Below are 25,710 nucleotides of genomic sequence, written 5' to 3'. Positions count from 1 at the left end.
GGCGGCGGCGGCGGCGGTGGCGTCACAGCGGGGCTCGGCGGGCCCGCCCCGGCCGGCGCGCGGGTCACGTGAGCGGCGGCGGCGGCGGCGTCAGCTGATCGCGGCGCGGCGGCGGCGGCGATGGACTTTCTGCTCGGGAACCCTTTCAGCTCCCCCGTGGGGCAGCGCATCGGTGAGACCCGCGCCCCCGGGCCCCCGCGCGGACCCGCACCCCCCTCGCCCCCGTCGCCCCGGGGGCGCCCGACAGACCCTTCCTCGGGGAAGCGCCGGGCCCCGCCCCCGCGGTGGGACCGAGCCGGCGCTGACCAATCAGAGCAGAGCTCCTCTCTGAGTGACGGGCACTGCCGACCAATAGCGGGCGCACTGCCCGAGGCGGCTCCGCCGGGGGCCCCTCCAGCCAATCCGGGCTCGAGGGGGTCTCGGGGTGAAGTTTGCTCGCTTAAAGGGGCCGCGGGCCGGGGGCCCGGGCCACGCCCCCCGAGGCTGCCAAGGCCCGTGATTGGCTCGGGGCCATTCCCGCCAGCGCCTCTTCGGGGGCTTCGCGGCGGGGGCGGGGCCGCGCCGGGGGCACGGTGGGAGACGCTGATTGGCTGGGCACGGGGGGGTAGGGGCGCGTGAGCAGCGGTGGCACGAGGGGCACCCTCGGAGGCTGAGGGGAGCGAGGGGACAGTGGGGACAGCGGGGACAGAGGGGACAGAGGGGGCAGAGGGAACAGCGGGGACAGGGGGACAGCGGGGACAGAGGGAACAGCGGGGGCAGTGCGGACAGGGGGCTGCAGGAACAGCAGCTCCGGGCTGGCCTGTCCCTGTGGCGTGCGGCTCACCCAGTCGGACCAGCATCCTGCAGCCGAAGGTCGTGCGCTCTGGGCACCCAGGGCGGCTGCCCCGACCCTCCCTGCGCTGAGCTGTGGGACGAGCGTCAGGGCTGTGGAGAGCAGCTCCCTGCGGCCCGGGCAGGCTCAGGGCACTGAGCACCAGCTCTGGCAATTAACACTGCGCCCGCGCTGTGACCTGGCTGGTCTCCCGCAATCCCTGTGCTCAGGGCAGCTTGGGGAACGTGGGAGAAAGATGTGGTCTGAGAAAGTGGAGCAGCGAGACCAGAGTTAGAACAAGACCATCAGCAGCTGCACTGGTGTCGGAACAGAGATTCTTAAAATCAGTTCTTTGAGCAGTTCTTGAAATAATTAGAATGAAGACCTGTACTTCCCATGTTGAATTGCCTAAGGGCCTTCCAATTGCACTTGAAGGTTGATGCCCATTTAAACTCTCCATCTGTGAGTTTGTGCCCTTCCATTCTTCCTGTTGGTCACTTGTCAGACCTTAGCTCTTCGCTGTGCACATCTGGTCCTGGATTCAGTAATTTTTGATGCGTTCGCGTGGGTGAATGGGCTGCTGTGGCTGGAGCGGGAAGGGAGCAAGCAGCTGCTCTGAGTAATGCTTTTGTAGGCACTGCTTATTTTAGAAGCTGCCCTAAGCACTGTCCAGAAGTGGGTCAGTGGCACTGCGATGTGCCACTCTGGTGTTGGGCCACATAAGTCAGATGCACTACAGCAAGGTGGGGGATGAATCATCAGAGAGCATTCTGTTATCAAAAACCTCCAGATGATCTTCAGCATCTCCCCAGAAGAACGTCACATGTTTCATCACACGTTCCAGGAAAAGCTGTCTCCTGCCCTTTCCCAAATGAATGCTCTTTGTTCTCTCAGTGACTGTATCAGATATGTCCTTGTGCTTGGGTAGAGGCAATCTGAAGATGTCACAGATCCCTTCTTGCCCTCCAGATCTTCTGGTCAGTATAGTAACCAGATTGTAAGTGGGGTCCCTCTGGGCTTTGCTTCAATTAAAGAAGGGATTCCCAAGCAACAAACCAACAGCAAAGAAGAGGGAAAAAAGGTATTGCAAGAGTGTTGTCAAAGAAGAGTTGAGAATCCTTAGTAATAGAGGTATAATAGTAGGGAGGTCTTAGTGACTGGGGTTATATGGGGTTATCTGATTTCAAAGGGGTGGAGGAATTACAGAAGATGAGAAAGGAACTCAGTGTGGAGGACTTGAAAGGGGTGGTGGTTGAAAATATTAATGTTTTCTCCTTTTGAACATTGTCTATCAACATCCTGGGGACATGGATAAATGCTATCTTCCCTGTTTAATTTGAGACGCGAACATAACTTACCCAAACTTGTTTGGTAGGTCAGTGGCAGCTTTGTGTCTAACCCATGAGCCTGATCACCAAACCTGCATAGTGCTGCTGCTTTGGGCTGTCTGCAAAAAGCTAATGCTGCGTCCTTGTAAATTACTTAGGCAAAGTCATGTATGCTTGATATAGTTTATGAGGTCTAAAATAGCTTTAGATGAAGGCTAAGGAATATTAAAAAAATCCTCTGTGGCACACTGCAGTGATGTTCTCAAATTCCTTCAGTAATGTTAATCTAGTAAGACCCATTTATTTTGCTGACTAGGAATCCAATGCTGAGATAATCTCAGTGATCTGTCACAGAATGAGTCAGTTGCAGAGGAGTAGGTTTTCTAGTTTCTTACTCACAGTTCTGAGATTTAGTCACAAAAGTTGCCTCTGTCCTGTTTTTGTTTGTGATGTCTCTTCCCAAGTAAGAGAAATACAGACTTGCTTGTTTGTTTTTTCAGTATTTATTTTTTGTGTGTGAGGGTTTTTTTAAACACAGTACTTCTTACCAGTGGGAAATTTTCCAGAGTGATGAAGCATTGTAGTTTGGATTCCCCCCTCAAAAGGGAAATCCACAGCACCTCCATCTCAGAGCTAAGAGAAGCTTTTTTCCACTTTCAAAATGGAAAATCTAATTTCAAGAAGGTGAATTCCCTCTGAGTGAGAGAACGGAGAGGAAACCACCAATGCTCTCTCCTTACCCTGGAAGTCTGAAATAAACTGTTAATTATAGCAATACCGAAAGGGACAGAGGTAGGTTTATTTCAGCGTGTGAGGGCGGGCAAGGCAGAGGAATAACGGTGTAGCACAGAGATGAGGATTTTTTATGGTTGGGAGTTGTTTTAAGCACAAGAACCAGTACAAGTTGAGAATGTAAAGAGGGAGCAAGTAAGAGAGGCGCATGGGTGAGGAAGAGGGGCAGATATAACACAATATGCTAGAAAAATCTCCACAGCCATTTGGATCCCACCTTGCAGGTATCACTGTGCCCCTCCATGAGTTGGGACCTTGGGAGCAGTTGTCAGTAACACTCTCCTGTTGGAGCCAGGTGGGTCCCTGCAAGGCTGTACTTCTCCAAGAGGTGTTGTCTTGTCTTCTGTGCCCACTCTGTGTGGAGGAGAAAGGGAAAAGGCAGAAGTTGAAGAGTCACTTGATCCCTGAGAGTTTGAGCTGAGTCACAGGAAAGAAGCAGGAGTTTAGAGACCCAAAAACACATAGCACTATGTCAGCATAGTCTGTGTCCATCACCGTCCTTACGTTAGCTTTGGAGCTATATCTCTGTTATCTCTAGAAAGCATTTTGTCCCCTCAGTCTTTGGAGAGGTGATACAGCTAAATGGTAGAGTCCTGACAGAGCTGAAGTTCCTTCAAGGGAAGCAAAAGCATGAGGCTTAGCAAGGAGAGTTTGTACAGGGTGCTGATTTGGGCCAGGGGCTTTATGAACTGAAGGGAGGATGGGAGAAAGGACTGTTGTGTTGCTTTATGTTGAACCTGTTTAGTCTTGTGCAATGGAATGCTGGTGCACTCAAATGCCTGTTGGAATGGGTGAGAATGTACTTGATGCTTTGCTGAGGAACTTAAAAGCTAGCAAGACTGATCACTGCAGGGAGCACTATTTAATGGCTTGATTTGGAGGAGGGGCACACAGTTTCTGACCTGTTATGGCAAAGCATATCACAGGGAAAGGGTTTCTGAACAGCACCTGTCTGGTTATGGGTGCTTCAGATTTGGGATGGGGAGCAAAGGGGACAGGAGCCCATGCAGAATCTTCTGTCCCTGGATCCTTACTTCCCCACATTATGGACTGCAGTGATGGTGTGCTGCTGTGGGGATGGTTGGGCTGGATTGCCAGACTTAACAATGGGCTCTACCCTGCCACGCATGAGGGCAGAGACAATAAACTTGAAAAGAAGCAAAGTTGTGAAATTCACTCATGGCACAAAGCAAGGTACAGCTCCCTTGTGTCAGTTGTACTAAGCTCAGAGTTCTTTGTTATCTGATGACTCCAAATAACTTTTATAACCTAGTTGCAATCAGCAGGAGCACATCAAATGCCAGGCAGGAAAAGAGTCGATGCTCTGGTTGAACCCGTACCACAGTCTCAGTGATGCTGGGTCGATCTGAGCAATTTGTGAGGCAGCAGACTGGAATCAGACAAACCCCAATGCTGTCACACCCGGGGAACTGGACTTGCTGCAAAAACAATGTGGCTTTGAAGCAACCCCGTGAAGGGGCCTCCTGTACATTCAACAGCCAGTAAGTTTGGGGCTTGGAGGGAGACGGCATTCATAGATAGTCTCTGCCAGAGGGAATTCTCCGCTGCGGGTCAGGCTCAGCTGTTAGCATGCAGAAGGAGATGCTGCCTGATGAGTCCCACCAGGCAGAGTGCTGGGCATGCAGTTGTGCCCTGCCTCCTGTGCTCGCTGTTTTTAGGGACTTGTCGCCGCCCTCAGCCATCCAGGGCTCAGATTTCATGAGGGGCAGACAGCTCATGTGCTAATTACAGCTCATGAAATGGGGCCAGCCACTCTGATCCTTCATGTGACTAATGAATTAGACTTTGTTTCCTTCCCTTCTGCAGGCTTTAGAAAAAGGGTAAAGTTCGGGATTTCAGAGAAAACTCCAACATATCTTATTAGGCTCGGACAGTCCCTTAGAGCTTGGAAGAGAGAAAGGAGGATTAAAAAGGCATTAGCTCCAACTCTCCCAAGGCCAGATAGGCCAGGCCTTAATCTGTACTGGGTGAATTCAAGTACTTTGTGCTTGGAATTGCCTCAGGGTCACATTCCTGTTTTCCATATACCCTAATACTGCTCTTCCAGCTTTTTATTTTATAAGCCTACATTGCATTTATGACAAGTTTACTCCTTTACTCCTTACCTGAACAGGGGTGGTGGTAGCAGGATGACCACAGCATTGTGAACCAACAGCAAGGCAGTGTGTGTCACTTCTGAGGAAGCCAAGTTTTGAAATAAGTGGCCAGAGCATGCATGGTTTATTTGCATTCCTGTCCGAAAAGCAAACCTACTGCTCGACCTTGGCAAGATTGGTGTGTTTGGAGGAAAAGGAGTGGTGGGGATCAGGTTACGGAGTGCCACCAACCATTGGGAAGCAAGGGAAGGGTGTTTACAGATTCAGTTCATGCTTGTGTACAATGCCAGTGAGAATGAGGAGAGCTGGGGAGATTTGAACAGCAAGGACTTGATGGTTAAAGGCAGTTTTTATTTTGTCCTTGGTTTGTTCTGTAGCTCAGAGCTTCCAAGCAGGCTCAGCCCAAGTCCCTGAGTTGTGGGTTTTTCCTTCCATGTGCAGTGAGAAGACTGTGAGAAGAGAGGATGTAGACTTCCCTTTCAGCAGAGCAATGAAATGGATTTGTGTGATTCATTTCCAGCAGCAGCAAACAGTGCAGAGAAAATTCTCACTTCTTCAAACCACGGTGTGTCATGAGCAGGGAATCCCAGAGGAGAACACAAATGAAGGGTGGCTTTGTGACCGTGTGTGCCAAATCCTTCAGACTGACCTGAGCCTGCTGGCAAGGCTGACTATGTGGTGTCCCACGGCAGGAGGAAATCTGGAACTCTGATATTACTGAGTCCTGATCCCAAAGATGCCCCAATGGAAAACATTTTCCCCATGTGTTACCACAGCTTCACCTATTGATTGGTGTATGCCCTGGTGCACCAGACATGCCCATTGCCCTGGATGTATTCTCTACCACATCAGCCAGTGTGATGCTAACTCCTGTGCCTCACTGAGGAAGCTTGGATCTGGCAGAGATCAGGATTCCTATGTAAAATTAGTACTCAAAGTGATAAAAGTTCACCTGAATCAAGGAACCTTGTGGATATTACAGTAGTAGCCAGACCTTCAGAAAGGTGGAAGAGCATCAAGAACATTCTACCACTCTCCTTCCCTTGTCTGCCCTCTTCCATCTGACTGTGGCCACAGTGTAATCAGCATAATCACAGTGTAATCAATACATTCTGCAGCCAACAGAAAAGGTGGTGGCTGGATTGCGATAACGTGCAAATAACTTCACACTGTGGTGTGCAATCTGTGGGAGGGACACGTGTATAAGAGGCTGCCTTGCACAGTGCTGTGAATAGCTCTGTGCCTGACCCTTAAGTAACAGAACATCGCAAAACATGATGGATGTGCTTACCCAGGCAGGAATTAAAAAATCATCTTCTTCCTGTGCGATGGCCTTATCCCATTACTGCGTGAATGGGCATTTAATTTCATTCCCACACAGGGATCATTAGCTGCTGGGTCAAAAGGAGGAAAAGGCAGCTCTGCAGAGAAAAGGGGTAGAGGACCCACAGCAGCAAGGGACAGCCCCAGATTTTGCAGGGACAGCAGTTTTGAAAATGCAGGCACTTCTGTTGGGTCTGAGCTCTCCTGAAGAGCATCTGGTAAGTGCCAAACCAGTCTGGCCAGTTTTAGTTCTCTAAGTTAAGTGTTTTGTAGGATGGGAGAGCTGGGAAGGATGATTCTTGCCCTCTGCTTGCCATTTGTTGCATCTCCGTGTTTCCCCGTGGTTTTCTGCCAGCCCTGCTGGCAGTTCTGTTTCCCCCAGCCGCTGGTGGTGTCCCTGAAGGCATCAGTCAGTGGTGTGGCCAGGATGGAGACGTGGCTGATTACAGGGTGGAGACATTGGTGCTCTCAGTAATAGCTGCTCATTTCCCAAATCTCTGCCTTGAATAAATAACATCAAGGCTGACTAAGGAATTCCTAATTAAAGGGAACACAATCAAAGCTGAAACAATATTGCTTCGACTTCAGCCTGCAGTTTGCTTCTGCCCACACTCCCCAGAGGCCAGAAGTTCAGGGGAGAGGTGTAAATGTCAAACAAGAGAGAGCCTGCTTTGGTTGTTTATGTTTGCTTGTCTATTTTTATAGGGCTGGTGTACCAAAAAAACAGGGGGGTTGATTCTTTTGTCTCCTTAAGTGGTACAAACCAAGAGTGACTTTAGAGCTCTGACAGTGCAAACAGACCAAACTCACAGTTTCTGGCCTTGCAGTAACAAAGCAAATAAGCCCCCCTTTCCTCAGCTGTGGAGCTGAAGTCATGCTGAGCCCCTTCCCTTCCCACCAGTGATCACACAGTGTGTGTGTGTCGGTAGCATGGGTGGCACGGGTGAAGTCGAGCATCCACCCATCCCAGCACCAGCCAGGCATGTGCTCTGTGGTGCTGACACCTAGTGGGGAGCACTTGGTGACCCGGGATTTGTGGCTGGATTTGCCTCCTTGCATATTGTAGTGGGAGCCAGGGGGAAAGAGGCTGGGATCTGGGGTGTTATGAGAGCTTAACAGCAGCCCATGAGAGTGCCAGGGCTGCTCTTAGCCCTACCCTGTTTTGGTTTCTGTTTTCCAGAGAGAGCTACCGATGGGTCCCTACGGAGCGAGGACTGGGCTCTCAACATGGAGATCTGTGACATCATTAACGAGACCGAAGAAGGGTAAGGAGAGCTGGCAAGGGTCCATATCCAGCAGTGGGTCCCAGCACACCCTGTAACACTACATCCCTAGGCTGCAGTGGTAGCATACACTGGTAGAGGTAATAAGCTAGGCTTCCCAACAGTCCCTTAGACAAGACTCTGCTAGGAGACCTAGAGACACAGCCAATCTACCACAGCATTTGTTAGATGCATCTGTATAATCTCTGTGAGTGCTGGGAGCCATTCAAACAGGCCTTCAGGGTCCCCAGAGAACCCTTGATTCAATCCAGGCTGCCTCCCATGTCCCAAAGGCATATTTGCAATTCTTCCACTTTGGTTTATTCCTTCTTCATACCCCTCTCTTTCTTTCCCCTGGGAATGTAAAAATCTGCAGGCTGGTGACTAAGGAGAAAGCTGCTATTGAGTCCTCTCACTGTGCAAGTCCTACTGGGGTTTGCTGCTCAGGTATTGTCATGTACAGTCACTCAGACTCATGCAAAGTGGGTGGGGGAGCCCTTGTCTCCCTCTCCCTGCAGGGAGATGTTCTTAAATTTGCCAGACTTGTTAACTCTGGACCTGGGGATTTGCCAATGAATTCAAGGGAGGCTGCTCCTTCACACAGTGGAGATGTCAAGAGCAGCATGTAAAAAAGAAGGTGCTACATGGAATAAAACATGTAGGTTTCACTCCTGCTGTCCTACCCCACAGTGATGTTGACAGAGGATTAGCAAGCCCAGTTTTCAGCTTCACAGTTGTATGAAAACAAAGTCAAACATCTTTACTCACAGATCTGTCACCACTTCTTTTTCATGCTATTCCCATGGTGCAGATACACCTGTCTCTGTCCACAGTTCTCAGCCCTGATCTGTGGCCACTTGTTTGAGGTCTGGACACCTGATAACACAGCTGCACCCTTCTGGGATGACAGGCTCTCCTATTGCCCTGCTAATGCCCATCCATTGACACCATGCTACCCCAAGGACCAATACAGTCCTTCCCTCCTCACTGGCTCAGTGTCTCCCCCTGACTCTTTTCCCCTGGCAGTGCTGCTCTTCCAGCTCAGCCTCACTTCCTGTGCTCTACTAGAGATCCATTTGTGCCCTCTCGAGGTCTGAGACCACAGTGTTTCTCCCCTCTGAGAATGGTTAAGGAGGCCCGCAATATAGGCAAGATTTTGCCACTGAATCTCCCCTGCAGCTTTTTAGTCTCCTTTTCTCCAGGGAAATGTTGTTTAACAGCTTCTCTCTGAGCAACACAGGAATCGTTGTAGCTTGCTTTCTTCTTCCTGTTTCTAACCCATGCCAAGCTTTTCTGTGATGTCCTCCTTTTCAGTCTCTCTGCCATGGGATTTTGCCCTCTCCTCGAGCTGTGTGTTTCTAACATTGCTTTTACTCTGTTCTCTCTTGTGTCCTGAGCACCTCGAGTTGTTGCAGACATCAGCACAGAGGCCCCCAATTTCAGGAACAGCACTGAAGGAGATGGTTTAGTGGTGGACTTGGCAGTGTTAGGTTTGCTGTTGGACTTGATGATCTTAAAAGGTCTTTTCCAACCTAAATGATTCTGTGATTAGCTGGGCCCCACTCCTCTTGCAGAACCACAGGCAGAAGCTGCTTTACCAGTCATTGCTTTAAGCCAACACATGGTGGGGAAGGACACCTGCAGAGTATGAGGCATCCAGAGCCAGTGGCTGTTTTGCTTTGCCTCGCTGTAGGTGGGGCTCAACTTTTTGATGATCTTTCTTCATTGCATTTCTCCCTCAGGCCCAAAGATGCTTTCCGAGCCATTAAGAAGAGAATTGTAGGGAACAAGAACTTCCATGAAGTTATGCTGGCTTTGACGGTGAGTGGTCAGGGCTCTTTCTCAGCTTTACTGTAAAGCTGAGTGCTCAACATGAGCTTTAGCTCACGTGCCGAAAAGACACATGTATCTAAAGCCAACAAGGCAAATAAACACGTGTAGGCAGAGAAGTCTATAGCAAATGCTTCATTGCCTTTGAAGGTCCTGGAGACATGCGTCAAAAACTGCGGCCACCGCTTCCATGTCCTGGTGTCCAGCCAGGACTTTGTAGAAGGTGTCCTAGTGAGAACAATCCTGCCGAAGAACAACCCACCTGCCATAGTGCACGACAAGGTGCTGACCCTCATACAGGTGAGCCGAGAACTGTGAGCATCTGCACCTGTTCAGAGAGTGTTTGTCTTTAGGTTTTTGTACAGTAGAGTATCATAAATGATGATGGGCTGTGCTGTCTCCTTCTCCCCAGTCCTGGGCAGATGCCTTCCGTAGCTCACCGGATTTGACTGGTGTCGTTGCTGTCTATGAAGACCTGAGACGGAAGGGCCTAGAGTTCCCCATGACTGATCTGGACATGCTGTCACCCATCCACACACCACAGAGGGTATGGGAGCATTGCTGAAGAGAAGAATGTTGGGCAGCTGCCACTCTGGAGCTATGAGGGGACTTTAGGGACTCTGTCTTGCATTTAGAGGGCTTTTGGGGAGTGAGAATCTCCAGGACAGGCAAGAACTGTTGAAAGCAGGTGCCATCAACATTTCTCCTCTAATGTCAGGTGTGAGTGTCTAACATCTAAATCTCTGTCACTTTTCCCACCTCTGTCTATAGACTGTGTATAGCTCTGACTCCCAATCCGGACAGAACTCACCTGCAATCAACTCCCCTCAGCAGATAGAGTCCATCCTCCATCCTGTCACCTTACCCACTGGGAGGGGCTCATCCAGCAACGCACCCATCACACCCACACCAGAGCAGGTGAGTTGGACACAAGCCCTGTGATGTTCCTTACTCTCTGTGTTTGGGGGCTGTTTCACAAACACTGTTCTGGGACTGCTGTCCTGGTCCTTACCCAGCCTCTGTCTTCAATAGCCATTCCTCTAAAGCACAGTCCCTCGAGAGCTCCCCAGAGCTCCACTGTGGTCCCATTGATGAGCTGGGATACCACAATCATGGAGTAGTTATGTTTTCCAAAGACAGGGCTGCTTGCAGGTAGAGGGAATTTCTGGTTATAGAGAAGTGGGGACCAGAGGCATCAAGGTTTAGAGTGAGGTCTTTGTAATGCAGTTCAGCAAAAGCTTACTCAGTAGATACCTCCTTATCATCTTTGTTTATCTTGCCTCACTGCTTACTTTATACAAATCAACCCTGTCTGGCTCGTGGTTTCCGAAGGCTGGGGCTTCCTCACTTGTTTCCCCATCCTCTTTTCTCCTTCCTCACCCTGTCTTCATATGACACCATATTCAGCACCAAACCTCCAGCTGTCAGTATGTTGCATTCCCTTGCAGAACAGAGGGTACAAACTGTTCTAAAGAGGCTCATTAGCAGCTTGTGAAACCAGAGGGATAAAGCTTCAACTGCACACTTACCTGAGGCTCTCCTGTTGAGTGGGAATTAATTTTTTTCGTCTGCTTTGGAAATTAAACCATTTAAGTGGCTGCCACACAGGAGTTGCTAGCTGGGGAGAGATTTGAATCATAACAGCAGCCTGTGCTGGCTATTAAAAATCAAGGCTAGGCTAGTAGCCAAAGGTCCCAGGTGAGGGTCTGGCATCTGTTACCAGCAAATTAACTCAGTGGTAAGTAATGGAGATTCTTTCTGCTGGGGGCTCCTGAGAGCTTAACTGAGTGGCGACAGTGGTGACGAATTAATTCCCCAGTGGCTGTTCCCTGCAGCTCTGCGAACACACATATAAACATGGTGCTATTTACTGCTGTACAGAGCTACCTCAGCTACCTCCCCAGTCTTCCCAGGTGGAGCTGTCACTTCCCTTTTGCAGATTGGGAAGCTGCGCAGTGAGCTGGAAGTGGTGAATGGGAACACAAAGGTCATGTCGGAGATGTTGACAGAGCTGGTGCCATCCCAGGCTGAGCCTTCTGACTTGGAGCTGCTGCAAGTAAGGAACACTGGCAGGGTGGAGGGCTGGCACATGCAGCAAAATTTAGCAATGACTTGATGGACTGAAGCATGATGCATGCATGCCAGACATGGGTAACAACTGGACAATTTAGTGTGGGGCTTATTAGGGAGTAATGGGATAAGGGAGACACAGGGTAGGTGGAGGGAAATTGCACTACTGAGGCTGGAATCATCTCACATGGGGATTTGTCCCTAAGGGCCTTTCTTTCTGGGCAATGTGTTACACAAAAAACATACAATTATTCCATGTAGAGTCCAGACTCAATTTAACTCTCACACCAATATTTATTGCTCATCAACAAAGTCCTGATAGATCCCAGTAGCCTCTGGAGTCTATGTCTATTCCAAGTAGACTCCCAAATCCGTGAGTGCTCAGCCTTAGCGTGAGCTGTGTGGTAACTTCCCCTTGCTTTGAACAGGAGCTGAATCGGACATGCAGAGCCATGCAGCAGCGTGTACTGGAGCTGATTCCCCGTGTCCTCCATGAGCAACTCACCGAGGAGCTGCTTCTCATCAATGACAACCTCAATAACGTGTTTCTGCGCCATGAAAGGTACCTCTCTCCTCCCTTCTCTGCCCTGCTCTCCCACAAGAGTTTACTGCCCCTTGAAGGCCACCTATACCACCCTTTTGATCTGTCCATAAGTATAATACTCAAGATGCATCAGTCTGTATCATCCCTCTTTGAGAACAAAGACAGTTCTCAGTTTTTGCTGACTAATTCCTGTCCCTTCAAGACTATATGGAGAGCTATGTTTAAACCATTTTGGTCGGGAATAGCTCTGGAGAATCACAAGGAGCTTTCTCTCTCAGGAGACATCAACTCTGTGGGTCTTGTTGTGGTGCCTTCAGTCTTGAGAGGAAATTAGGCCTTGAGCCATGTTCCCCCTTTCCTATTATGTAGGAAGGGACAGGCTGTGCCATGCCTTATAAGAAATCTGTGGGTGAATAAGCACATGCTATTGAAATGCGTCCTGTCATTTTTCTTGCAGGTTTGAGCGCCTCCGGACAGGACAGCCTGTCAAGGTAACTCAGAACAACTTCACCTCTGTGCAGCTTGGACTGCATCCCACAGGTCCAGCTAGGCCTGCTGAATTGGAGAGAGGTTCAGTCTGCCCCCTTAGAAGTGGTAGGCTTTGCTCTCCCAGCAAGGTGCACCAGACCCACCTGGTGTGCAGGACACTCCAGTTCCCACTGCCAGCCTTGCCCTCCCTGCCTGTGGGAGCCTTCCCCTCACCCAGAGAGCAAGAGCAGAGCAGCAGCAGCCGTTATGGTTTTCCAGTACTGAATATTGGGAGGATCAATTCCCATATGAGCCTTCTCTGAGCACTGCCCTGTCCTCTGAACCGGCATCTACCCTACTTACTGACATCTAGCAGAGCTGGGAGGCTGGCTACTGAGCCCAGCCCTGGGACACTGTTCCCAGCAAGTTCTCTGATCACTGTCTCCCTTCTCACAAGGAAAGGCTTCACAACTGGCCTCTTTCAATGGGTGTAGAAGGGCTTTCCTCTCCAGTATTAATGAGCTAGGATTGTAGGGCCAGGGTGTCCAAGCTTCAGAAACTCTCCACCATCTTCTTTTTTCTTCCTTCAAAGGCACCAAATGAGGCAGAGAACAGCTTGATTGATCTGGGACCAAGTACTCCTTCTGCATTAAAACAGCCTGAAGTCACCAACAACCTTTCCTCTCAGCTGGCTGGAATGAGTATGTTTCCATGCAGTTTTCCTCTCAGTCTTTCTCCTGTGCTGCATCGGGAATGCCTTCTTGCCCTTGAATCATCTCTCAGAATAATATAGTCATGTTCACAGAGTAACCTAGAGAAATGGTGTGTGTTTTCAACTAATAAACTCATGAAGAAACTTGTATATGCCCCAAGGCACTCAAGTGTATATCTTGGCATCCACACCTCCTGTTGTGCAGGAGGTGGACATGCCTTAAGAAGGACCTCAGCATTAGTCTGTGGCTAGGGATTAGGCCTTTCAGCAGGTAGGGGATGAAATTGCCCCCTCTGCATGCCTGGCAGCATTGCCTAGTTGCCTCTCTTGCTGTGTGGCGTCAGGCTGACCTCTAAGGTCTAGAAGAAGAAAATCAGCTGAAACTATGCTGCAAAGGTGAAGCTTTGAGCATCTTGGGCTCAGGACTCAGGATCTGACAGGTTGTTTACTCAAAAAGCCTGAGAGGTCCTAAGGGTTCTTCAAGATATACCAGCAGCCTACATAACACTGCCTGAAGCTCTCACTGCCTGGGAGCACATTCAGTACAGCTGGGATGCAACTACCGAAAACTGGCAAGACTGTTTTTACAGACAAGCCAGCTGAGATATTTTTCAAGTCAGGTTTTTTTCAGATGATGTCTGAGTCATGAAAAGCCACTCATCTGTCTCAGAGGTGCTTGCCCAGAAGCACAGGTCTTCCACAGGTTATGGAGCAATTCCCTCCCGAGCTGTCTAAAATGGTCAGGAACATCTAGCCTTCGGCATCAGATCAGTAAATTGATGATGATGCTTCTGCCTAAGACTGAGCCAAAAATCTCTACTGAGCAGGCAAAGAAACTGCTTCTGTTACTTCACTCTCGACACTGCACACTCATAGCCTGTAGGAGTGGGCCTAGAACACTTTAGCCTGTTGTGATGATAGCTTTCCATCTAGCACTCTCCTAGCCCACAGCCCTTCATTTACTGCTCTGAGCTGCCTGTTCACCCTTCTTTCTCCCACAGACCTGGGCTCAAGCAGCGTAAGCGCGGGGCTGCACTCCCTCGACACCTCTGGCAAGCTGGAAGAAGACTTTGACATGTTTGCCCTGACCCGTGGCAGCTCGCTGGCTGAGCAGCGCCGAGGGTGAGTGCAGCAGCCCACTCTGTCCTGTCCTGCCTTCTTGTTAAGGAAGGAGTGCTCAGGGCAACTGGGGCCATGATCCCAACCAACAGCAGTTCCTGGGATACAGTAGGATGCAACAGAAATGCGCTCTTTGGATGCATAGTGTTTGTAGGATGAACTCTGTGCTCCCAGTCCTTTTTTCTGCTACCATCATCTCCCCTTCATAGTATCCTCCTGGGTATGGAGAGAAGGAAGCAGTTCCTGTATATGAGCACTGTGGTGCCACATGTTCTCGGGAGACTCAGTGTCTGGAGATGAAGGTGTGGAGTGGGACTGGCTGAGTTTTCTTGTCTGTCTCATGTGCCCTGAGTGGGGTGATGTTGAGTTCAGGAACTGTTGAATACTGATGCAGCCTAACAAACAGAGTATTGAACTGGAGTGCAGGAAGAATGCAGTCAGTTGTGGCAGGGCAGGGCACTGCTCTGTGCCTCAGTTTCCCTGTTGGCAAGTGGGACTGATGTTTCTTCCCCTACAGTGTGTTTGAGACCTTCTGGTGTAAAGCACTAAGAGCTGGATCTCCATAGTACTGGCTGAAGTGGTCTTCTCTACTGCAGGATGGATTCCTAAATCCTTGTTCTGGAGTAGCTAACAATGGCTGTGCTGACCAGATCTGTTGGGTTTGAGAGACTGTGGCTGATCTCACACTGCTTTCCTGTCAGAGTCATTCCCTGCTCTCCTTCAGCTACCAAGCAGTAGAGCCCACGGGCGCATGGCTGTCTCCAGCCCTCCAAGACCTGTGCTCCTGCATCCACTGGGGTGCCTTGTCCTGCAGCTGGGTAGTAGCAAGTTAAGGTCTCTTATACGTGTCAAGTTAAGGTCTCTTAAGGACATCTCCTTCCATTCCTCTGCCTCAGACTGCCTCTGGTAAACATGATGGGGAAATCTGTGGCCTACACATGACTTCATGTGTTTTGTCCATGGGTTTTCCCACCACTTTTATGGTGAGGTGTGCTGCCTGAGGGCAGAGGCAGTGCAGCACAAAAGCAATCGTGCCAACAGCATCTGATCTGGGGCTGAAATCTGAGCCACTGGTATGCGCTCAGTGCTGGAGGCTGGGGGAGTTCTGGACAGGGGTGGAATTGTATCCTCTTTGCTGTGGTGCAATCCTTAACAGGCTGAGGCACAAGTAACAAGACATCTTCTATTTATTCCTCACTGCCCTTCATCTGCCTGCACTTGCGCTCCTGCCAGGTAATCTCTACAGGCTCAGGCTTCACATTTCACTCATCAGCATCTGCTCTTAGTGTCTCCCTTCACCTGAACAGACCCACTGCCCTACAGCTCCCGAACAGGACGTGCTGGCAGGAGACACAAGCAGGGCTGCTGGGGTTTCCTGACCCCCCCATGCTTCATGTGTGCCTCAGCGAAGCAGTGCTTGAAACACTTCAAGCCTTTCCTGCCGTTCTTCCTCATCAGTGGCATGATAGCAGCGCTGTACTTCATCCTGGATGCCATTGTCCACAGCGGCCCCTTCACAGATGAGCACTTCTTTGAGAAATTTGAGCAGCGGTGGCCCAAGCCCCTGGCCCCCAACAAAAACAGCTCCACTTGATGGTCTGCTGGATCTGCAGAAAGGGGCCCAGGAGCAGCTGGAGAGGAGACTTGTGGAGAGTTTCTGTGAAAGGCTTCATTCTCCTAGCATGGATGGAGTGTTTTCCCCACTCTGCATGGATCAAATGGTGATGTGTGGCATTATCATGTGGGATAGCAGCCTAGAGAAATGGGATAAGGGAGATTATGGGTGAGATGTATCTGTGTGTGGAAAGAAGTTGCTGTAATGGTGCATTAGGAGACCATGAAACAACACTAGGCTCTTCTGGTCTCACATATGTATCTTGGGCCAGTGAGCCTCTGCCACCATCAGTTCTGTTGTATCAGTTAAAGAGATATTTTTGAGCTGTGTTTGTGAGGTGAGTATGTAGGGGCTTGTTACTCAAATCCTTTCTAAAATAGCTGTAATATCCTGGTCAGTCTGAGTTAGTTTTCTCTCTAGTCAACCCCGAAGAAGGTAAGTGGTGTGGTTGATGTACCTAGCTCTGTAAGTCTGTGTCTAGTTTCATATGATACCTTGTTATCCTCCTGTCATGTGCCACAGCTGTCCTGTCGCATCCCATAATAATGTTGCAGTGAGTAGATTAGTCTGTTTTGTTGTGAGCTATACCTTTAATAGGGGTTTTGCTCACCTTTCTAGAAGCTCTTGGGAGCAGAATGGCAAGAGATGAAAAGTCATGCAGTCAGAATAACTGAATATATGTTTAGGAGTTTCTGCTCTTCACTCTCAGGCATCTCATCAGCCTGTGTATTATCTAATTTCATTCTTTCAGGGTAAAGTACGAAGATCCCCAAGCCACCAAAGGACTCGCTGGTGCCCTGGATGCCCGGCAGCAGAACACAGGAACAGTAAGTGACCACAGAGCTTTTAGTGTATTACCAGAAATAAGAGTATCTTCCTTGCTCACCAATGCAATAAATGTGCTGTCTGTTTGCAAAAAATCGAGTGCTTTACCTTACCAGTGATAATTCCTAGTCTCCACCAACCTGCATGTCTTACCTGGGCTACATATCTCATTCTTTAAACCCCTGAGGTGCGGAACTATGGAAACCCTGGGGTTGACTCAGTCAGTCACAGGACATCCTCCCTACATTTGCAGGGAAATTTCCACCTGGAAATGTATGTTTTATTCATCTTAAGCAGGTTTCCAAGTCCAGTTGCCTTCTCTCTGCAATCAGAGAAGTAGGCCACCAGTACAGGGTGTTCTTTCCCCCACCCTAAACCCACTGCCTCCCCTCTCCCTCACACTCTGCAATGCAGGCTCTCTCTCATCCAGGGGGAGTCTGGTGCCTCTAATGATGGAGCCCAGCTGACTAAATGGATGATGCGGCAAGGAATGGTGAGATCTGAGATCGTGGAGGGCCGGCAGGGAGGAAGGAGGCTGGGGCTGCTGAAGTAGAAGTGGCAGTGGCACAGCACATGAGGATGCACAGCAGACATCAGCAGAGATTGCTAACTGAAATGGAGCAACCCTGGTCTTTGCCAGTGGTGGAGACCAGAGTTGGGAAGGAAGCAGGCGGAGTGTCAGCCTCAAGTAAACATGTCTGTAGGGAAAAATCCTAGGAGCTCTGAGGCCAAGAGAGCACACGCACTCTGAGCTAGAGGATGGCCTGTTTTGGGGTGGGTATCTGGGACAGAGGCACTAGCTGGTGGCATCATGAGCTGCTTCCATTCATCCCCCTTGCAGCCTCTCCTGCTTAGCACAAGCTGCCCCATTTGGAGGAAAGCACATTGTGACTTTTACTGTTCAAGGCCTCCTCCTGTAGCTTGAGTGTTTGAGCTTTCAGGCTGTTGAATTTGGTCTTTTAGCAGCAGGAATTCCTAAAATTACATTCCCTCAGGCACATGGAGGCTTTGACAGCTCCCAGGTCTGAAGCTTGTTAGCCTGTCTTCCTGGAATTGGCACTGCCCAGACTGATGTCTGCTTTACGAAGTTTCCCCACATGCTGTCCCCTTGGCTTGAATGCACTTCTACACCAAAGAGTTTCTCTCTGGGCAGGCTCTCCAGTTCGCTTTGAAACTTCCCTAATCTCACACAGCCTCTTCCATCCCCATTTATCCATCTACCAGCTGTGGTAACTATCTGCACTTGCTCCCTGGTTTGGGGAAATCTTCCTGTGCTTGGTAAGAAGGTGCTGCTCTTTTTCTTGGTCTTGGTGTTTTCCTGAGGGCAAGGGAGCTATACATATTAGAAGACTAATAAATAAGTTACCACAAATACTCTCATGTTTCTGCTTGTGGAGTCTTTAGCAAGGGCTGCTTCTTTCTCAGCTTTGTTCAGGAGCTCCTGCATAGAGAAAAGGACCAGACTTGGTTTTCTTAAAGGTTATCTCTGTCCACTAGTAATATGTGTCTTCAATGCTTAAATTGACCAGGGACATGAATTATTCTGAGATAACCTCATCCCTACTGAAAGTAAAATTTACTTTAATTGTAGATGACATTCTCTTCAATTAATCTGTTTCAGTAGTTTTGTGTGATGTCAAATCCTGCTATGCTTCATGATCCTACCAGGGTTCTTGGCAGGTGTCTTTCCTCCTTATTTTGGTGCCAAACCTGGTATATCCGATATCTTCAGCATTGCAGACTTTGACATCAGACTGTCACTGGTTTTTAGAAGGGAAGAGGTGTGGAGAAATGCACACCTCTTGTCCTCTGGCTGCATAACACAAGCAGCCAACTCCCACCCAGTGACACCTCACCAAAATGGAAAGTCTGGTCTAGTTGTAATACCCCAAAGTCAACTGCCAAACCACAGAGGCTCTCAATGGCACATACCCTGGAAACTGTGCATGTCTGGGCATGGGTCGGGGAGAGGAAGCAGGTGAGCGGTGGCATTGGTACCTGGGAGAGCTTTGCAATGGCACTGGCTGGATTTGGAAGGGCCTGAGCTGACTGAACAGTGGAGCAAGAGGGTGAGCTTCTGGGTTGGGCTTTCTTTTTGTGTAGTGGATTTACTGGAACGTCCTCTCTTGTCTTGGCCTCATCATCCTTTTTTCCTTCTGTCCTAGGTGCCAGTTCCTCAAGCCAATTTCATGGAAGACATAGAAAAGTGGCTCTCCACTGATGTGGTAAGTGAGGGGCTGCTTTCCTGGAGCCACCTGTCCTGCCAGAGTTCTCTGCATGGCTGGACTTCAGGTGGTGGGCAAGATTGCTGAATGTGTGGCACAGGCTGCTCAGAGGGAGCAGGGAAGGAAAAGCCAAGGACACAGGGCAACAGTATAATTAGCCTTCTGGGAGGCATAGCAAATGAACTGATGATCAGGGCCACATGTCTGTACTGCAGAAGTGGGGGGAGAACTATCTTGTCTCTCTCTGTGCAAAGAATCACATCTGTGAGACGCCTTTATCTATCTTCCTTCTAACCATGCCCTTCTTCTTCTCTAGGGAGAATCAGAGGATGCAAAAGGTGTCACCAGTGAAGGTAAGACATGCCAGCTATCCCCTTTTCTCTAACTGTTCCTGGCAGCACGTTGGCTCTTCCATTCTTTGCTGATGCTCTGCTCTTTTCTTTCCCTAGAGTTTGACAAATTTCTGGAAGAGCGAGCGAAAGTTGCAGACCGCCTACCCACTTTGTCCAGCTCCTCAGCAGGGAGGTCTGTCTCCCCTCCAACTGCCAGCCATCATCGGAAGCAAGCAAAGGAAGATGATGCTATGTTTGCTTTGTGAATGCTATGGACCAGTGTGCTGTGGAGCAAGAGGCTGTGTGTGCTGTTTTGCTTGCCTCCAACCAGGGGCCAGCAGAGGAAGGACTCTGTCCCCTTCCTCCATTCTCTTCCTCTTTTACCTTTGAGTTGTTTTTATTATTAAGCTGCTTTCAGACTTCAGATAATCTTTGTTGTGTTTAGGGATATCACACGATAGACTTGTGAAGGGGAGTTTCAAAGCTGCTAGAAGAATGTGGGAGTTCAGTGGGCTTTTCTCTTTTTGGTACAGTGTGGGCAAAGCAGAAGAAGCTCCGGAAGAAGCTCCCCATCCTACTCTCCGGTGACGTAGTTAGAGATCTCTCCCAAGAAACAGGAGAGGCTGCAGTCTGCTGCTGAAATCATTCCTGCCTGCCTCTTCCCTCACCCCTTCCCTAGAATGGATCTTCAGCCCTCTGCCTGCCAGTATTAGACTGGAAAGCACAGGGATGTGAAGCATTACTGGTGGCCAAGGAGGAACACTAATGGTAGAGGGACCCTGTTGCTCTAATCTCTCTTGCACAAGTGCTTGTGGTATGCAACACCTTCCCACTCATAACCCCTTCTCTTCCTCTTCCCTTCCTCCCCTTCCCCATCAGTTTATCCAGAATCCTACCCACAGCCCAGATGTTTTCATTGCAAGACAGCCAGTTACCCAGGCCCTTGGCAGCACACAGGGCTTGAGCTGCAAGCGGTACCCCAGGCTGAAGGGGCTGTCTCCTATGGGGTAGGATGTGCCTTCAGCAAACTATCTGCAGTTAATTTAATTCTCCCATTATTATACTTTTCTCCTGATGTGATCCTACCCCCCTCTCTCACTTCCACTGATGCCTTCCACCACATCGTGCCGTGGTGTGGGGAGTTTCTCCATACAGACTCCCTCAGGGTACCTGTGTGTTCTGGGGTCGCAGAGCTGTGTTCCCTAAAGCAGGAGGCCCTTACATTGGCACTGTTACACCACTGGGGGGAACACGCTGTTGCTGCAGTTCAACTGGTGAGCACAGGGGCGAAGCGAGACATCCATCATCTCATGCCAGCCAAGCAGCCCTACAGCAGCCAGAAGCTCCTTTGCACATGAGGAGCAAAACCCTTTGGAGCAAACTTCACATGCTGCCTGATTGTAAAGGAAAACCAGGGAGGAGGGTGCCAAGCCCAGGGCTCCTGCTTGTGGGATTTCTTGCTGAGTGTGGGAGAGTTGCCTTTTTTTACTGCACATTAAAGGAGCAAAGACTTGAGCCTCCCTTGAAGATATGGTGTGTGCTGTCAGTGCTGGCGTGGGGAGGGGAGGATCCTGTGGGGAGGAGTGAAACCATGCAGCCACATTTTCTTTCCATGAAAAGGCAAGGACACTGTCATGCTGCGAGGAGGCACGGCATGGGGGCCAAGAGTGATGGGAGCCAAGGCAGGTGCTCACTGCTTTTTACCAGCCTCCTGGGTCAGTGACTACAGCCCATCTCAAAATAGCCAGAGGGTGAGCTACCTCCTCTCCTTTCCCTCTCTGCCTTGTGACCAGATCTGAATACCCACCTTGCAGCCCATAAGTCACTTAAAAAGACATGCAAGAAACAGTTGCTACGAAAGGGCCCTCTGGTATCCACAGGGCATTCTCAGTTGTCCCCATGCCATCCCCCAGCATGCAGCTGAGTGGGAGCTGAGGGAAGGATTCTTAAAAGGAGGTGTAATGGGTTGAAAGTGTCATCTGAGCCCTAGACTTGTGGGAAGGAGTTAAATTAGCTGAAGTTTTTCATGCCTCAGCACCTTCCTCTCCCCATGCCTGCTTGCAGTCTCAGCTGTACCAAGCTCAGGCAGAGCCTGGAGGATAAGAGCTGCAAGGAAGCTGGGCTGCAGCTGGTGGCAGCAGAGCTGGAATAATCAGGGTGCTGGGTTTCCTCCTCTGTAAGCAGTTGTGGGACAGGAGGAGGCTTTGTGTCTTCTTTCAGCTTTCCAAGACAGGCAGCACATACTATCTTTGGATAGTTTGTCCCTTGGAAAAATGGATCACCATTTTCAATTCCATTGCATTCCCAATGCCTCTGGCAGGACCCAGGAGACCTCTTCCTCCTTTTTGAACCAGGTGTTACTATGTATTTAATATAACTCTCTTTTAGCAGCAGCCCTCAAAGCAGGGTGTGCATGCTATCTTCTGGGTAGCGGGGAGGGGAAAGCCCAGCCTACTGAGCCTGAAAGCTGCCCGTCCTGCCCCGTCTTGCTGCTGAGTCCATGAGTGGCTCTGCTGGGGGCTGCCTGAAGCTGAATGGTTGTGGCTTCACTTCTGAGCTACTCTCCCTCCCGCAGCCAGTTCTGTAGCAGGACTCCACTGTGCCCAGGACCCCACACTCTGCACCTAAGAAGGGCTTGAGTAGAACGAAGTGTACAAAGTGCTTTGTCTCTGAAGAGCACAGCTGAAGAGCCACAGGCTTCTGCCTTACCAACTACATGAGGGTTTCACATGGCAGACAAGGGTAAACACTGGGGATTGGCACAGCTGCAGTCCTCTAGCATTTTTAGTTCATTTCTACCACACTCACGGCTTCCTGAGGTATCTTTTTTTTTTTTTTTTTAAATCTCCAAATCATCCTTGTCACAGCAAATGTTTGTAGTGACACATGTGTGGAGAGACTGGATTTACCCATGCAGCACTGACTCTGGCCTCTGCTGTCACCCCTGCTGAATCCAGATCCTTGGAAAGCAACTCCCACCCCAGTCAGTGCACACAGAGCTTGTACTGAAGGCTTTGTGCTGGCAGGGTGGCCCTCAGGAGGACACTAGAAGTCAAGGGACCATGAGTGATAGGACAAAGGGGAATGGCTTTAAATTGAAAGAGAGTAGGTTACAACTGGATATTAGGAAGAACTTCTTTACTCTGAGTGTGGTGAGGCACTGGAACGGGTTGCGCAGAGAAGCTATGGATGCCCCATCCCTGTGAAGTGTTCAAGGCCAGGTTGGATGGAGCTCTGAGCAAACTTGTTTTGTGGAAGGTGTCCCTGTGCATGGCAGGGGGCTTGGAATGAGATGATCTTTAAGGTCTCTTCTAACACAAACCATTCTATGATTCTGTGAGAGCCCAAGAGCTACAGGTCAGTGCAGCATTCCCATGGTGCTGGAGACTTGTGAGGGCAGGTCCCTCCTGCAAGACAGGGCTGAGCTGGGATGTGAGGGTCTGAGACACCCTGCAGCTTCCCCTACCATGTCAATGGAAACCCAAACTAGGAAGAACAGCAAAAGAGCAAATTACTGAGCTTCTCCCACTGGAGCACCTGCAGGAAAGAGAGCAAGAGCAGGGGCATGATGGAGCCCAGGCTGGTGAGTTTTGTAACTGTGGGGCCAGAAAGGCCTCCAGAGGAAGCAAACGGCCTGATGTCCAAACCCTCTTGCCAGTGCCTGGACTCAGGCTGCCTGGCTCTTCTGGGAAGAAGGGGCTTCTGGTGGCCAGTCAGCATTTGTGCAGGATAGCAGCCTGTTCACACCAGTGTTGTTTTGAATACCAGTTAATGCCTCAACTAGTGCTTAAAGCCCTCAGTGCCTCCAGCTCCCTCTGTGTAGGGGGCATTGCCTGCAGCTTCCCTGAAAAGAGAAGACATCCCTAAATGTACACCCCGAGTATGGGGAGTTCAAGCTCCTCCAAACTGCCTCTGGGATATCCTGAGCCCACCTCAGGATAAAGACTCCTTCTTCCACCGTGACCTTGTTTTTAGCTCCCCAGAAAGTGGACATGGGACCTGGCAAAGTCAAGAAGTAATGATCCCTGAGGAAGACTTGAATGCAGGAAAATAGGCTCACTGCTATTTTTGTCACAAGGCAAACAGGTGGGAAGGGTTTTTGGTGGCTGTCAAGTGGAGTCAGTTTGAATCAATGATCAACAGGTGAAAATTTAGATGGCTGCTTGTGGCCCTCTGGGCGAGCCTGTCCTCTTCCCACCATGCAGCCAGCCACAGCCATGGCGCTTTCCACTGCAGTGCTGCTCATCCAGCATGGAGATTTATCTGACAGGGATGATGCATCTCTTTTTTAAGTAACTGAAAATATGAAGAACGGGAATGAGGGCATGGAAAGATTCCAAACTAGTACTGTCACACTTCTTATAGATTATACCAGTAACAGCTTGAATTATTTTGTAAGGTTTCTTTTGAGGAGGAACCTGGGGGAAAAAACCTGCTAGTTCTGCAAGGGATCATTTTAAGTAGAGGCTGGACATTTTGCATTGTCAAAAAACTGCTTTATGATTGAAAAAATCTAATGACAGCACTATAAATAATTCCTTTTAATGATTTTCCCTTTTTAAAGGAGTTTTCTCATGTTGCTATTTTAAAAAGAACAGTGCTGCCTGCTCATTCTGACCACCAGATGGCTGTGGTCCCTCACACACTCAGCCCGGGCTTCCCAAACGCAGAGGATAACCTCTCCCTTCTCAGTGACCTGCTCAGCAGGCTCTACCACCCCTGGGAACAAAAACAAAACAAAAGTTTTTCCTCACTGTAAGTGTTATGCTGCAACTGTCAGCCCAGTGAAGACTCACAGAGCAACTGCTCCAGAACAGGCATTCACGTGTTGCAACTGCACAGGGGACAGGAAGGAGTGCTTTGTGCTCTGTCTAAGCATCCATTAATAACCACACTGGGAACAGGATCTTGACCTGGACAGATATTTTGCATGACCCAGAAGAATTGTTGCTATGCAAGAATAAGAAAGCCGTAACTTCCTTGTACTGGGCCAGAGTCGCTCCACATCTCTGAAAATTAAATACATGCTCAATGTCAATGAGAATTTCCATGATGTTTGGGTACTGTGATATCTGCCATACCAGCACTGCATTAATTCATAGAGACAAAAACTTGCATGCTTCTCTTTTACCAACTACTAACCCCCAAATAATATTTGATTCTTTTTAAAGGGCAGTTAACAAAAGTATATCCTGTTTTCCCACAGCATTGTCTCACATTTCACCACAGAAGTGTCCCGAGCTAGTACACTGGGAAAGCTGTTCTCCATTCCACTGAATTTCATGTTGCTCTGCCACGTCAAAACTTCCTCAAAGTTTATTTTGGATAACAAAATTCCCCCTTCCTTCACAAAATGAGAATAGAGCCACTTCCCCTTCCCTTCAGATTACTGTTAGTGGTGCTGCTTAGGGCAGATGAAGATGTTGGGAAGGGACTTGTGGTGGGAGCCCAGTGGGCATCAGAGAGGAGGGTTGTGAGGAAGGAAAACATTTCTGTAGGTAACTCATTTTTACCTGTGTAGGGGACATAAGCAAATGAAAGCACAAGAAGAGACATAAGAGATGAAAAAAAAGGAGTGGGGGGTGGGGAGAAGGATAGGAAAAACTGCAAACATATAGGAGGAAAATAGGTGCTCTGGTGCTCAGGAGCAAGGGAATGGAGGTCATCACTGACCAGTGATCACCAGTGCAACACAAGGAGTTGTACTGCAGCCAGTCTAGGGTTTTTTTCTGTTTCTCCTGAAGATACTTCAAAAACCATGCAGACAGAGGTAACCTCTTGAACCAAGGTGATATCAGGGTGTTTTGTAGCCCTGAGGACATTTCTCATTGACTCACCTGCCCTCCCCTGGCTTTTAGGGTACCCAGAGCATCTTGCCTGGTGCCCAGAGCTCTGACACACGTTGTGTGAGCAAGTGTCCTTGTTGCTTTGTGTCAGTGACCAGCGAAACCTGAGCAAGGGAACGGGGACTCTGTGGCACAGGCTCCCAAGCAAGAGCTTCCTCTTCTTTATCCACCACCATCGTTGCAAAATCTTGTGTGGTGATGCACACAGTGGGCTTGGGACTGCATAAGGGGGCAGACTTTCATACCCTTCCCAGCTGGGTTGCCAGCAATCTGAGGGTTGGAGGCAGGTGAGGGTGGGCAGGATCACTCCCCATGAGCACAGTTTTGCTGCATTGCTGTCTCCACCAGCCTTTCTGTGGGGCTGGACCTTGGTCCTTTCCAAGAGCCCCTGGTCAGGGTGTGCAGGGGTTGTTTCACTTTGCAATGATGAGGCTGGGAGCTCAGCCCTGGCAAGGAAACCCCCAGAGAGCAGAGATTTTCTCAGGGGGATC

General features: G+C 49.6%; 1 protein-coding gene across 2 annotated transcripts; it reads left to right on the top strand.

Annotated features, from left to right (window-relative positions):
* Nucleotides 1-65: 65 nt before the first annotated feature.
* Nucleotides 66-20,900, top strand: TOM1 (target of myb1 membrane trafficking protein). Of its 2 annotated transcripts, XM_050324767.1 has the most exons (16): nt 66-172; nt 7,552-7,636; nt 9,376-9,454; nt 9,614-9,763; nt 9,876-10,010; nt 10,235-10,381; nt 11,403-11,519; nt 11,962-12,095; nt 12,535-12,568; nt 13,138-13,246; nt 14,259-14,379; nt 16,743-16,818; nt 17,247-17,309; nt 18,982-19,041; nt 19,358-19,394; nt 19,491-20,900. In XM_050324767.1, exons 1-16 carry the CDS (start codon nt 121-123, stop codon nt 19,637-19,639), a joined length of 1,548 nt encoding a protein of 515 aa, XP_050180724.1. In that variant the 5' UTR covers nt 66-120; the 3' UTR covers nt 19,640-20,900. The 2 variants fall into 2 exon arrangements, with proteins under 2 accessions (XP_050180724.1, XP_050180725.1); XM_050324768.1 differs by lacking the exon at nt 17,247-17,309.
* The last annotated feature ends 4,810 nt before the right edge of the window (nt 20,901-25,710 follow it).

This window comes from Myiozetetes cayanensis, unplaced genomic scaffold, assembly GCF_022539395.1.
Source record: "Myiozetetes cayanensis isolate MyiCay16 unplaced genomic scaffold, myiCay2020 scf3, whole genome shotgun sequence".
In the NCBI taxonomy this organism is placed as follows: domain Eukaryota; kingdom Metazoa; phylum Chordata; class Aves; order Passeriformes; family Tyrannidae; genus Myiozetetes; species Myiozetetes cayanensis.
Note: the sequence above shows the minus strand (reverse complement) of the source record. Positions and strands in the feature narration are given on the sequence as shown.

Bases quoted from the DNA above. Each gene is read 5' to 3' on its own strand.
- TOM1 (XM_050324767.1), top strand. From the start codon at position 121: ATGGACTTTCTGCTCGGGAACCCTTTCAGCTCCCCCGTGGGGCAGCGC. The intron at 16,819-17,246 runs GTAAGTGACCAC...TCTCTCATCCAG, and splicing joins GGCAGCAGAACACAGGAACA to GGGGAGTCTGGTGCCTCTAA. The intron at 17,310-18,981 runs GTGAGATCTGAG...CTTCTGTCCTAG, and splicing joins GGATGATGCGGCAAGGAATG to GTGCCAGTTCCTCAAGCCAA.